The sequence below is a fragment of the Lepisma saccharinum genome, chromosome 12 (genome assembly GCF_977018435.1).
Source record: "Lepisma saccharinum chromosome 12, izLepSacc3.1, whole genome shotgun sequence".
NCBI lineage: Eukaryota > Metazoa > Arthropoda > Insecta > Zygentoma > Lepismatidae > Lepisma > Lepisma saccharinum.
Window position 1 is genome coordinate 39,487,164 of NC_139240.1, and position 14,625 is coordinate 39,501,788.

The 14,625-nt window shown below is 39.3% G+C and overlaps 1 protein-coding gene across 1 annotated transcript in view; it reads left to right on the plus strand.

Annotated features, from left to right (window-relative positions):
• Window positions 1-1,410: 1,410 nt before the first annotated feature.
• Window positions 1,411-14,625, plus strand: part of LOC145996441 (serine protease inhibitor dipetalogastin-like) — a 52,167-nt gene continuing 38,952 nt past the window's right edge. Inside the window, exons 1-2 of the mRNA XM_083132924.1 lie at window positions 1,411-1,515; window positions 11,949-12,095. Of these exons, the coding sequence (XP_082989050.1) occupies window positions 1,470-1,515; window positions 11,949-12,095 (193 nt within the window). The 5' untranslated portion in view covers window positions 1,411-1,469. The remainder of the gene's footprint in view (window positions 1,516-11,948; window positions 12,096-14,625) is intronic.

Here is a 14,625-nt window from a genome sequence, read left to right on the forward strand (position 1 = left end):
TCAAACTTTCCTACTAAGAGAAAGTAAATTGCTCTATTGATATCTGAACAAGGTGCTTTTTATGGGGTAGGGCTGTCGACCCTACTTTCGAAAGGAAAATACTGCGAGAAATATATGGACCAAAATATGATGGTGAAGGATGGAGAATACTTTATAATCATGAATTGAAGGAATTATATAAATTTGCTGATATTATAGCTGATATCAAGGCAAGGAGATTGAGCTGGGGAGGACATCTCATTAGAATGAATGATGACAGAGTGGTATAGAAAGTATTCTCATTCAAACCTGAAGAAGAGGGCGACCCGGAATACGAAAAGTGGATGATGTGGAGAGAGAGATCAGAACACTGGGGATAAGAAGATAGAGACAAAAGGCGCAAGATAGACAAGAATGGACCGGCATTGTTGAGGTGGCTAAGGCTATACTACAAGGGCCGTAATGCCAAAGGAAGAAGAAGAAAGTAAATTGTCCTTGCCCCCCAGTTTTGACAACCAATCGGCGCTATTGGCTACCAGATGAAAACGTGTCGATTTTTTTTGTTAACTCACATTTCGAGTTCGTTATTGTAATAAAAAAGGCTAATACGTTTTATTTTCTAAACAGAATTATCGTGGCTGTTCAATGGTGCTGGCACAAGAAAATTAAAGAAAATTTAATTTCACACACACATATCTATCTATCTATCTATCTATCTATCTATCTATCTATCTATATAAACACATTTGCGGGTCTGGTCCATTCCTAAAAAAATTCTGGGTAAGGGCCTGGTTGAAAGCTAAGGTAGAAAGAAGATACAGGAAAAGAAATACACAGAAGAGTTACAAATGAAAGGGGAGGAAGAAACGTAAGGAACTTTTTCTCATTTAAGATGGTCCAACGACCCATTTTGACCCTCTCTGCAGAGGCCAGTGAGTTTTTTTTCTATGACGAGCACAATAACAAACCAAGCATGAGAGTACCGGAACCTATCTTCCCAGAAAAAAAAAACACTTCATATAAATATGATAAAATTTCATACTTCCATAGGTAAAAACATGAGGAGCACATATAGGGTCAGTTCTGAGATCACAATTCTGAGGGTGGATGACGCGGGCGGCATGGGAATTCCGTCAGCAGAATTTAATTTCCGTCATGTTTTGAAGATTTGTGATGTTAAGGTTAAACTTAAACGCCAACGAAAAGAAGGACATGACATTATCCTGAAGGTTTTATGCTGACAGTGTCTAAAAATACAGCATTCGTTTCACATAACTCGTGAATATCACACGTATCTTTGCCGCCCTCCTCTGGCTGCATGTTACAATTTTTCCGGAAGTCATTATCTCTTCGCTTTGTGTACGAATCTCCCGGTGCACTCACAGCGAACAATAAAAAATACTACAATAACCTTACTCTATTGCATCCGCAACTTGACTGAAAATCATTTATAAAGTGTTACATCATTCACCAAGTTCTCAGTTGGAACTATGAACTCAAACATGCGGTCTGTGTGCGTTCTGTTTCTGTTCCTTGGTAAGTATGTAGTGTATATATGTTACCTGATAGAGAGCTGCTGGAAGAGTATTTCGCTCGTGCGCCAAATAGTTCGCAAAGACGACGCTAGATAGCGTGCGGAATCGAGAGCATCTTCGCTCTCGAGTGAATATCACTCGAACAGGCAAAACGAGCAGTATACGCTCGAAGCCAAGTAGTACACTTCTAACCGTAATTTGTCGGTGGTAGCGGACTCTCAAATATGTATAGTTAAGTAAATATAGTAATTATTTCCATGTTGAAATGTATATCAGTCTACCTTACCAATAAAGGTAAAAGGTAAAGTGCTATGCACTATGCCATGAAGGCATATAGGGGGTGTGGGGTCAGAGCCCCACACGTTCTTGATCACGACCGAGGTGGGGGTGATGTGATCAGCACCACGCCCGTGGCCGCCTTTATCCCCAAGAGTTTCCTCCAGATACCCACTTTATACGACGCTGGGTGGGCACCGGAGCCGTTTGAACATGTAATGATAGAATCACTACATGGTCCTTTTTTTTTAGTTTTTGATGAATGTTTAATAATTTTTGTTTAGTGACAATAATACTTTTTATGCAGTTATGTAAACTGCTGTAGGGCTGGCCTAAGTGACAGTAAAAGCCAGCTTGCAGAAGGGGTTAGTTTTAAAATCTTGTCCTTTCAAACCAGAACGAGGGTGGAAAAGTCCGGTTTTCTGGGCACTGACACTGCTACACTACAGCCACATTACTCAAACCTGCAACAAAAAAACTTGGCTGTAGTGTATCAGTGTCAGTGCCCAGAAAACCGGAAATGTTCACAAATCAGGAAAAAAGCTCAGTGTGTCCCCTGGTATCATTAGGCAACAAAGCGTACAATTTGCACTTTCTATGCACGAAACAATAAACGGCTGATGTTTTACGTTGTTTGAAATCGCTATTGTTGATGGTCGGCCACTTCTCGGTAAGTCAGCAACAGATTCTGTGGTATTGAACTTGTCATACCACGACTTAATGCTCTCGACATTGGGCGGCATCTTTCCATTTGGTTTGATTGGTTTGAGTTGCTGTTTTAAGTCCACTTTATGCACAATAAGGCTAATCCGGACTGGAACTACAGTTTAAAGAGGGATCCGAACCACTTGTGCCTCCACGGTTATCGAACCCGGGACCCCTTGATTACAAGGCAAAGACGCTACCACTGCGCCATGGGGAAGCCATAGGCATCTTTCCATACGTTGTTTGAAAGTTCCTCTGCACTGTTATTGGTGACCAGGTCTCGTGATACCAGAGGACAAGCTGAGCGTTTTCCTAATTTGTGAACATTTCCGGTTTCCTGGGCACTGACACTGATACACTACAGCCACGATACTGAAACCTGGAAAAAAAAAAGAACTTTATTAGCTTTCCAACATTTTGGCACCACTTTCACATCTCTACATTGCATATAACGGATATGAATAAAGTTTGTAATTAGGGAAAGACTTCTGAGACACCCGGTATATATATATTTCGGATGAGAATCTAAGTGATTTAATTAAAGAGGATCATGTCATTTTTTTATGTGGGGGCTATTTCTTATGCATTTTGTGTATATATTTAATCAACGAAATAAATAGTCTTGTTATATATTTCTAAAGTGAACGTCTGGGCTATCATTCAAGGATAAAAGAACAGAGTTTTCCCTAATATCCATGGTAAAGAACATGGTAGTTATTCAATGTCTTTAATTCGATTGAACCGTATTGTTAGTTATTGAAAGTGTAATGCATCTTGTTTGCCTGGGGAAGTAAAGAAAACAAGTAACAGGTTGAGCCAAGGCAGGTTACTGTCCCCTGAAGAGTAAATAGAACATTACAAACAGGTGGGAAAAATCCCGGTTCTCCTCCGCCAGGGATCGAACCCGGGTCTCTCGCATGGTAGTCAGACGCCCAAACGACTTTCTTATTTATTTTTTATTATGATTTTTTTATATATATATATTTTTTAACGAGGCTATCTTACCAATACAGTGATAAATGAAAATGAAACAGATGATTGTGGGCTGAAATCGCCAGGACGGATATTTTGCATGTGTCTACGATTATTGTCACATTAAAATGACATTCTGTTGTAAACGCTCGAGCGTGGAAGACTCGAACGAGTACTAGCAATACTTTAGTACGCACCTATTATACAAATTGATAGTTTACATTTAATGCGGCAGCTAGTAATTAGAGCACTACTAGGTGATATAGCTGTCTTTTCGGTGTCAAGAGCTGCCAAATGATTTTTCATTGAGTGAACAGGGTCTCTGTTATCAAGCTCCTTGATCGGAGACCACTAGTTGATCTTTTCAAGGTTCTCTATTTGTGGTCACGATGTTAGTTTCAAACTAGGAATCGAACACAGGACAGCTCGCACTAAAAGTAAGAACGTTAATCATTAGACTAAGCGGGAATTGAGTTCTTCAAAGCAAACTCTTTTATTACAATCACCGTTTCAGCATTCGCCAATAAACTGTTTACAGTGCATAACTAACATAACAAGTTTCTGCGCAGCTCACTGTGGCAAATCTTGGATTTTACTATGTTTACAGCGGATAACTATTATTTATAGTTACCCAGAAGCCATCGACTAATTTATTTCTTATGTTTGTACATTGATCCTTAAAATTCTCTCTATCTACCTATCCGTTAACAAGGGCATGTGAGGGCTAACCTAAGAAAGCACCAAAAAGTCAACCTCACTTCCATGTAGTACACCCCGGTCTTGCACGACAACGAGGCTCTTGAACCTGGACCCACGACCAGCTGTGGTATAATCCTCTGTGGGGGTCGTTTGTCCTGTGTGTGTCTTTATTTGTGCTGACTTCCCCCTTACAGCCTCAGCTTTTAACTAGGGTATGACAATTTTACCCTTGGAAACAGCATAGTTTTAGCTCTTGACGGAATCTATGAATGTATTTTTAACAGGCATTTTATTTTCTTGTTACACTAATCCTTACTTTTGTTTTAGTTAAGGGGCATATCCCCGTATTGTGTGATCGACAAAAGTGGTCGTGTTCTAATTGCGAACACATAAAAGTGAGAAATAATTCCGTGTCCTAATTGCGAACACATAAAAGTGAGAAATAATTCCATGTCCTAATTGCGAACACATAAAAGTGAGAAATAATTCCGTGTCCTAATTGCGAACACATAAAAGTGAGAAATAATTCCGTGTCCTAATTGCGAACACATCTTAGTGAGAAATAATTCCATGTCCTAATTGCGAACACATAAAAGTGAGAAATAATTCCATGTCCTAATTGCGAACACATAAAAGTGAGAAATAATTGAATGTCCTAATTGCGAACACATGGAACGGAAAAACCTGTTTTTAAAAACAAATAAGGGTAGTGGCCTAGAGAGACAGCTGGCTTGAATAGCAACAATAGCCAATCTGATGACTTATCATGGTCTTACTTTGTAAAATCCCTCCAAGGTAATATTTCACCCCTTCAGTCTGTCGAATCAGACTTTCATTCGTGTTAATTTCTGGAAAACCCTTCAGTGTCAAAAGAGATGTGGAACTGCTTCAACAGAAAGCACCGGGAAAAAAAAATGCAATGGAGGAATGGAACCACAAAATCAACGGCGAGGTAGGTAGGCCACATCCAAGAGTGGAAGACCTTACAAAAAGCTTAAAGGCAGAGGCAGAAAAGTCTAATGACATGATTCTTAGAATGAAAATGAACCTGGAAGGTATAGAGCGAAAGAAGAAATATGTTTAATTGGACGAGAGGATCGCAAGGAGCTCTAAAAAGTACAAAGAAAATTAGCGATATTTCTAAATTTATAAGAGCCGTGTCATATGTTTTGAAATTTGAATTTGAAATTCAGGTAAAAGTTACTAATTATATTATTAATTGAAAAAGTTCTTTTCAGTTAAGAATTGTGAAGTTGTGTAATTGTCGTGTAAAAAATAGGTCACACTTCTATTATTAAATCGACGATGACTTCAGTCATGTCGAATTTTCTACGCTCTAACTGGGACCCATAAGGCACTGACCAGTCTCAAGTGTGCAACTGAGTCCCTTTAAAACATTCGTTAACAAGGACACAGGAAGTGTTGGCTGCAGGGGTGGTTGCGGTCACGAAGGAAAATCCTTCGAGGTTACTCCTGTTCAGGCAGGAGGCAATTGGGACTGCTCGGAATTAGGACGACACCGGCATAAAGTCGCCGGTAACCCTTCCTTCCTCCTTACTTATATGCACATAATATAAGATAAAAAATCAGAATCTTTCCATTAACACAATGATTCCCAAAGTTACTAGCTTACGGGGCGCCGCGACATATTTTCACTGAAATGACAGTGATTGTTATGAATATGAATATGATTGTTCCAGATACATGCTTACTTAGTACTTTTTACATATAAACTCTTTCTGAATTTGAAATACAGCGTGTCCCGCTTATACGTATAATAAAAGAAAAAAATCACAACTTTTTGATTTACCAATATTTTTTGTCCAAACTTTTGTACAAACATGGAACAACTCAGATTTTTTTTTTAAAAAAATCAAGAAAACCAGCGCACTTCCACACGTGGACCGTTAGTGGCACGGCAAATGTCAAACCGGTTGTCAGCCTCAAGCCACACGTTTTGAATCATGTGCCGGGTAATGTTGCTTACTGCAACCACAATTCTTTCAGGCAAGTCTTGCAAATCTCTAACCGGTGTACAGTAAACTTTGTCATTAACACACCCGCACAACAAAAAATCACACACAGTGAGGTCTGGTGACCGTGGGGGCCATTCAATAAAATTCGAACCTCTTCCTGTCCATTGATATGCTCGTCCAGGAAGTCTCTAACGAGATTTGAGAAATGAACCGGTTTCACGTAACTGTTTTTCCCATTTCTTTATTGAAATGTACGATGGAACCAGGGGGTGCTCGTTCGGCGGCGCAGATCGTATGCGCAGTTGTCCGTGGATGCATGACGTCACCATCGAAACACTCGGCACGGAAAAGGCTGGTTCCTTATGCAAATATTGAGAAATTTGACAACGGATATCTTCTAAAATATAGTAGCAAGGGAAAAGTTACAACTTTTACTGTTAAGATTCATCCTTTCTAATCAATTTATCACAAAGTTGATTCAAATGTGTAAAATGGTTTTCAAGAAATTGTGTTACGAAGGAACCCTTGTTTTGTTCTCTCCAGGCTTCCAATGTAAGGGAGTTTTAACTTAAGCGCGTTGGATTTCTTTTTGTTCTATGTTTTGAAATAAGATTATTTTGTTCTTGTCAACTGAAATCATGCCTAAATGCCATGGCAAGCTGTGAAAACTATTATCAGAAAACTAACGGAAGAAAACTAAAATATCACAGCTTGATTGATATAAAAAAATGCGAGATTGCCCATTTTTGTGAAAAAGGCATTGTGCGAGATCTAAAAGCAGAACTTTATAATATTGTATGTAAATGTAAGGTGTAACAAACGTGACTGCTTCCCAGGCACGTATCCAAGGGGGGCTTAGGGGGCTCAAGCCCCCCCGAAAGTTTTCGGTTTACACTAGATAAAATGAGATTTTTTGTTTCTTGTGGTGTCAAATAAAATAATGTGACGTTAATTTAAGGAGAGAAATAATTATCGAGGCAAGACGGAGAATATTCTATAACCCTGTTATTGGTAACAGCTCGTATCCAAGGTGGGAATCAGGGGGCTCAAGCCCCCCTTCAGAAAAGTTTCAGTTTACGCTAGATAAAATTAGGTTTTTGGCTTCTTGAATAATATGGTGATAATTTGAGAGATAATTATCTAGGCAAGACGGATAATGTTCTATAAGCCTGTTATTGTTAATAGCGCGTATCCAAGGTAGGGATCAGGTGGTTCGAGGCCCCCCCACCCCGCTCCCCAAGGAAATTTTTCAGTTTACACGAGATAAAATTAGGTTTTGTCTTCTTGAATAATGTGACGATAATTTTAGGAGAGAAATACTTATCAAGGCAAGACGGAGAATGTTCTATAACCCTGTTGTTGATAATATTGCACGTAAACTTTTCGTAGCGAACTTGAACACCATGTAGAAGAGACTTGTCAGCATTTGGAAGCTGCACAACAAAGGTAGCGCCGCAGGTATGGCGATTCGGATTCATTGCAATTTTTTAATCTCTGGAAAGCGCGAGAGGGAACGTTCTTGAAAAAGAAAAGGAGTCGAACTACTGGCAATATTTACGAATCGTGATATCTGCGAAACGTTCTAGAATATAATGAGGATATTAATAAGCGGCTTCAATTTCCCGGTTGATCTGTACAACAGAATAGGTGGAGACTTCAGAGGTAAGTGTGACAATTCATACAGTCGATTAGTGATCAGTCAGTGTCCATTGGTTGCTTTATAAGTTCTAGTGATTCGAAAATGAAATGGACTAAATACCGTAAAGTAACGAAGTCTACTACTAGTTCCAGTTCGGTCCCAAAGCTAAAGACATTGACGACAGCGGAACGTCGAGTAGTGCTACGAGTAGTTCGGGTCGAAAGACGAAGAGATCGAAGGTCTCTCTCTCTAAAGTGAATATTTCGGCAGTATCGGGCTGGGCATTGGAGCGATTTATTAAAAAAGAAATAAGCTGCACAGATCAACTGAAAATCAAAGTTTTGAGTGATGATTTGGTTGTGCCAGGACCAAATTTTGTGTATGCAGTCCGAGAATTTCATGGCATAAAAAAATACTTTTGTTTAAGGCTACTGGGTTCGACACACACTCAACAGACAATTTTGGACACTTGCGAGTGCTTAGGCATGAATATGAACAATTTGGTGGGTTTCGGCTTTTATAAGAGCTGCAAACATGGGAGGACAAGACACATTAGTGGTGTTCAGGCTCGAATGAGAGAGAAATATTCGTGAACTGTCTGCGTCCAGTTCCCTGCACACAGTTTGAATCTCGCGTTGTCGAGTGGATTGTGCATTCCGTACATGTGTAACACCTTCGTTAAAATACTTCTGGTACATAGATGTTTTGATGCCTGATGAGAAGAAATGGACAAACATACATACTGAGATGGTTCCGGCACACAATATTAATGCATGGAAACAGAGGAGTTGAGTGGTAGAAAATGTCCTGATTTCACGTTCTGATTAAAATGACTGCCTTAAACAGTGGCGACGATTTAGGAGATAGTTGCTCCCCATTCTTTTGCCTCCACACTATCACACTATGGCCTCTTAATGCTTGTCTCCTTGTCCACCCCCACCCCCACATTTTGGAACCCAATTGCCACCACTGGCCTTAAACATACAATTGTGATACCCCTTTAAAAAATGGTGTTCAGCCGCCGCTCCGAAAGGAATTCCTGGATACGTGCCTGCTGCTTCCCGTAAAATATCACTGCACTCTCCACGTTTCTCTTCTGTCTTTTCTTTGGCGCCGTCAATAGCTTCAACACGTTGTTTTTTTATATATATATTTGTCACATATTTGTTTTAATTAGTATTCTGCTCGTTTCGCCACCTGAACGCAGCAGGTACGGCTCAAAGGGCAGTGTAGTTACACCGGAAGAAGGCTCGGAAATGGCAGGCTTCAGAAGTTAACTCATCCAAATTAAATTAAACAGGTATGTGCTCTCTCTAAATTTAAATCATAGTTCACAAATAATTTGATTAAAAGTTTTAAAAGTATCTGTTTCATTTAATAGCGTAGTAATTGGTGCATTCTTCTCCATCATAGCTATAGGCAATGACCACACTACAGGGGGTGGGGCGGGGGGCAGGAACGCCCCCCTATTCTCGTTCGACAACTTCTCTCTCTCTCTCTCTCTCTCTCTCTCTCTCTCTCTCTTTCTTATCTGCCCCCAGTAAAACGACAAAATAAATAAATGAATGAATGCTCTTTTAGCCAAAATATGCATTTTTGTGTCGTATGTAACGGAATAATAAAAATGATTGCCCTGGGAAAATATGATTTACCCCTCCATCTTTACTATTGCGCTGTCACTAGCTACAACATATTTTGATTTCTATTGTTCCCACATATTTTAGTATTGTGAATCATATTCCACTGTGTTACCTCACGTAGCCACCCCCCCCCCCCCCACACACACGTACGACTTCAGTTGTAAGTTTTAGACTAAGCTTGTCAAATATCCACTTATATCTTTGTATTCTAGAGCCATTTAAAAAAAATCATTTTGCCCTTTCTTCTGGACTATTTCATATGAATGTTTTCCCACTGGAAGCCCCTTTGCAGATCGAGATCCGGGGCTATAGCCTTCCCAAGCCACCGTCCCCTCCAAATACTCTCTTGGCCTCATGAAATACAAATATATGTATTTCTACGAAATATTAATTTGACTTGGCAGTTTCTCTTTTCGAACAGGAATAAGTTTTAAATTTTAATAGTTTATAACTTTACACTATCAATTTTGAGTAAAGGTTTTGCGTAACCCTAAAAGTACATTTAGAGACTGCAAGGTCAACTCTCGATATTTCAGATATATTAATAATTTTTATCACAACGTCTTGTAATAATTATTTGTTACTTCAATAGCCTCCTCGCAAATGTTTCTCGCATATTAAAACATAGATGCCATGTGATTGTCATTTTCTGTTTATTTCCTTGTAATGCTGACCTCCGTGGGGAAGTGGTTAGCACAACGCTTTAAGATGCCAAGGGCCCCCAGGTTCGAATCCCCGCCCGGGCATGGGTCTACTTTCCTTTCTTCAATTTCATCATATCATCACGCATCCTCATCTTTGCGATTAGCCATATGTGACAGATAAGCCAAGTAAAATAAACTAAGTCTATTAATCAATTATTTTTTAAAACTCTTTAATTCTTCTTTAGCATGCCACGTTTTTGTTAAAATTATATTACGATTTGTAAAATGACGAAATTCTAAAGGAGAACACGCAACTTTCTTTGTAGCGCATCGGTCAGAAAGTTTCAGGAATATAGATTTTCAAAATACATTTTTTCACATGTACTTTGCCCCCTTTTAAAAGTAGCGCGTTTTCAATTATGTTACTAATCATTAAAAAGATGCCTCGATACCATCTTGGAGGATGACAATTATTATTTTCCCCCTCCTAAAAGTAATAATATACTTTCGCTCTCTGAATCTCCCATATAAATGCTAGGGGCCGTCTGCTTCAGCCGAGCTCACTGCTTCTCCGGTGACGTCACGCGTTCGTGCAAGATCGGCAATCTTCGGATGGCTTTACCTAATCTCTATATTCCTTGCGATGGAACTACTTCTTTAGCGCCCAAACCATAACGTGCACGAAATCGTCTCTGCACAAGTGTCACAGACTTCACTTCAGACAACGTTAAAACACAAACACCTTTTCTTGTGGTGACCACATGACGAATCTTGCTGAACCTCGCCCAAGAATAAAGACCATTGAATTGAATTGAATTGAATTCTTTAAAATGAAACAACAATCACATCATTCTGACAGTTTGTTTAGAAGTTATGAATTTTTCTTATACGTATAAGCGGGTATGTGTTTATTTTTTAACTTAAGGCAAGCTACCTAACCACACTAACTGAGCGTTGCAAGTGTTAGATAGGCACTATATTCTAACTTAGACTTAACTTATAATCTTGAAACACTAAGGGCGTGAAACGAAAAAGTTTTGGAACCCCTGCATTAACATTTATCCTCTATTTTTTCTCCATTTCTTTTCTAGACAGTCTACCTCCTTTTCCCCTCTTCCCTTCCTTACTGAGTCTTCCTTGGTTAGCTACGTTCCCTTTCTCTAGTTATCAGATTTTTCAGAATAACCTTTCCTAGCATTACCGAATCCCTATAAATTGTTCATAACACGATTAGGGTATACAGGGTGTATCAAAAAGAATCATCGGATTTCAAAAGTCTATATTTAGGAAACCAATGAACATAGAACCTTGCAGTAAATTGTAAAGTGCTTCTGAGAATATAAAGTTTTACTTACATAATTTTTACAATATACCCACCTCTGGATGCACGGCATACATCCACATGATAGTCAAATTCATTGAGCGAACATGTCTGGTGTTGCTGCAATCTCTGCTGCTGTTATGCGGTTTCAAAGATCGTCCACAGTTCTTGGAAGGGGGCACATACACGGAGTCTTTCACAAACCCCCACAAGAAATCGGAGACTGTGAGATCTGGCGATATCGCTTGGCAATGGTGTCATGTCAAATCGGTAGTCCCCCTACAGCCGATCCATTGTTGAGGAAGCTCATTGTTAAGAAGATGCCAGTGGGGTGGTGCTCAAAGTAAAACTTATTATAAGTAAAACTTTATATGCCAACATGTATTTTACAATTTACCGCAAGCTCCTATGTTTATTGGTTTCCTAAATATTGCCTTTTGAAATCGGATGATTCTTTTTGATACACGCTGTATATGAAGTTTACACGTGAAGGATTTTTTTTTCAAATTGGACAGTTTGGAAAGATATTTAAAATAATGCATAAATTGTATTACTTTTCAAGGATTCGTCCAATTCTCCCTCGCAAATTGGTACGAAGCTTGCACAGATGCAGTGAAAGACTCAACGATGGATCCCGTCTGTTACAACGGCGAGAAGACTTTCGAAAACATGAAATCTATGGAATGTTATATCAAGTATATGTTCGAAGGTAAATACACATTCACTGCTGTGGTCACAATATTTTCACAGGGTATATGATAAGTTTCGTGAAACCTTAAATGCAGACCACGCTTCATTAACTTTGAATTATGTCTCCATTAAATATGGATGAAATAATTTAACTCCTACAAAAAATACCATCAATGGAAGAATAATTATAATGATGATACGCTCATAATTGGCATAAAATAGGCATGTTATTATGTAGAAGGAATCTTTAAATTAAAAATTTGAAACGCGTGCTTTAATGAGTGTCTATAAATGTAAACGCTATAGTAATATCATGTACGCTACAGTACAGCATGTTGCTGGATTGCTTTTGTTACTTGTCAGTTTGTGTGCTGTTAATAAATTTAACAATACTGCTAATAACACTAAAAATGAACAAATGAAAAAAATGAAGACCGTACTACTTCTAGAGCTGTTTCTACCTGTCTACTCGAAAACACTCCAAAGTGTCTGTTTTGTTTTAATGTCACCACATTTGTCACTAGAATGTTTTGCACCAACTCTTGAATAAGTGTTATTTGCAGCATAGTAGTTTTACAGTTATGTTTTTCGAGACTGATATTGATCAACTGGTGTGTTTTCTCAACATTGGGCTATGTTCCCCATCAGCCGAAATCATAAGAAATTGGCCGTAAAACTCACTGAAGCGATGGCCAAATTACATAAATAAACATACACTAGGGCTGAGCCGATACTCGGCCAATATCAGTGGTATCAGTATCGGAAAGTATTTGTTGAAATTCATCTACCGATACTTTCCAGGCATATTGGTCTTTCAAGGGTCCACAAAACCTGGAAAGCTATGCAAAATTTTTTAAAAAAATATTTCTATCTTGCAGCAATTTTGCACGAAAAAAACTATATTTTGTGATTACATAACATCTACTTTAATTTTCTCATGCAACTTGTAATGATGCGATCATTACTGGATCCTTTTTTATGTTATAAATTGTGTATGTCTATGTATTCCTGTACGTTTGGGTTCTTGACCGTTGGGGGAGCGGTAAGTTTCCAGTAACGGTTTAGGTCATTAGCGGGGCCTATAAATAGGAAGGGCAGGGGAGCAGTCGGCCTCAGATGTTTGGTGGAGTACAGCAATGTAAGAGGTATCTTTTCTCTGGGGGGAGCGTTAGTGATGGGTTCAAGCCGTTCATTTGTGCGAGCCGACTCATGAGCGCTCGCTCACTGAGAAGAGTCGTTCAAATGAGTCGTTCAAAAGAGTCGCCAAGCTTCTTTTTCTCGAAACACATGCCTGAAGAGGGGGAAGGGGGTAGGTGGTGTTGAAGCAGATGATTGTATTTAAGTAAACGAACACAACGTACGTCCTTCAAGATTAATAAATTGTATTGCATTTTTGTGTGTGTGTGTGTGCGTGTAGCCGACTAGATGGCCAAGATTCTGAAGTAATCGACATTTGATCTTGCCACAGAAGTTCCCGGGATCTAGTCCCGGTCTGGGCAAGGATATTCTTTACGAGTGTCCCTTCATCTATATCATCACGCATCATCCTCATCGTCGCGATTACTTAAAATTTGAAGAAAAGCGGCATAAAATAAGAAAAATACAAATACGATTCTGTATGTGTGTGGATATACATATATGTGTAAACAGTAAACACACACACACACAAACAAAATTTATACTTTTTTTTATACACATACTTGTTTTCATTACTCTGCCTCATGAGTGAGATTTTCTATATTTGTATCTTGTTTCAGTTTACATTTCATGCTGCGGATAATGCAAATTATGCAGTACGATAGCATACACAGAAATGCTATATAATTATATCAACCTTTTATTAGTAATAACGTGCATTTACATATTCTTCCTTTTTTGCATTCGATCACTGGTTTTAATATCGCAACAAAATGCGCTCCAGATCTGCGCTGCGACACATGCTTGCATTTCCACGAGCATCGCTCGTTCACGACTCTTGAAACAGCACGAAGAGTCACAGCACAGTCCCACGACTCTTTCCCCATCATTCGTTCACGACTCGCGAGTCGGCACGAAGAGTCATTAAGCACCTTAGCGACTCTTCTCCTCCCTCATCGTTCACGACTCGCGAGTCGGCACGAAGAGTCATTAAGCACCTTAACGACTCGCTCGCCTTAGCGACTCTTCTCCTCACTCATCGTTCGCTCGCGAGTCGCGAGCTCTCTTACACAAGGCGCGGCGGCGGCAGTCTCGCCAGCAGACTGGATCTACAGTTTAAAGTAGGGTCCACCCGCTCGCTCTCCGCGGATGGCTAACAGCTGTGTTTAAGAAATATATATCGCTCTTGAACATTATCCATGTCCATCTCATATCCATTTCCATAGCTTTTTGTTGTTCTACAGTCATTCAATATAAGTTTCTGCCAATATCATAATGTATGATCGAATTTCTATAAAGCGGGCCAAATTATACGTATGTATTTTTTTTTAATGTTGCTTTCTACTAGTAAAACACCTTAACACGTAGGCTCACCGCAGATGGCCAACAGCTGTTTATATCACTCGTGAACA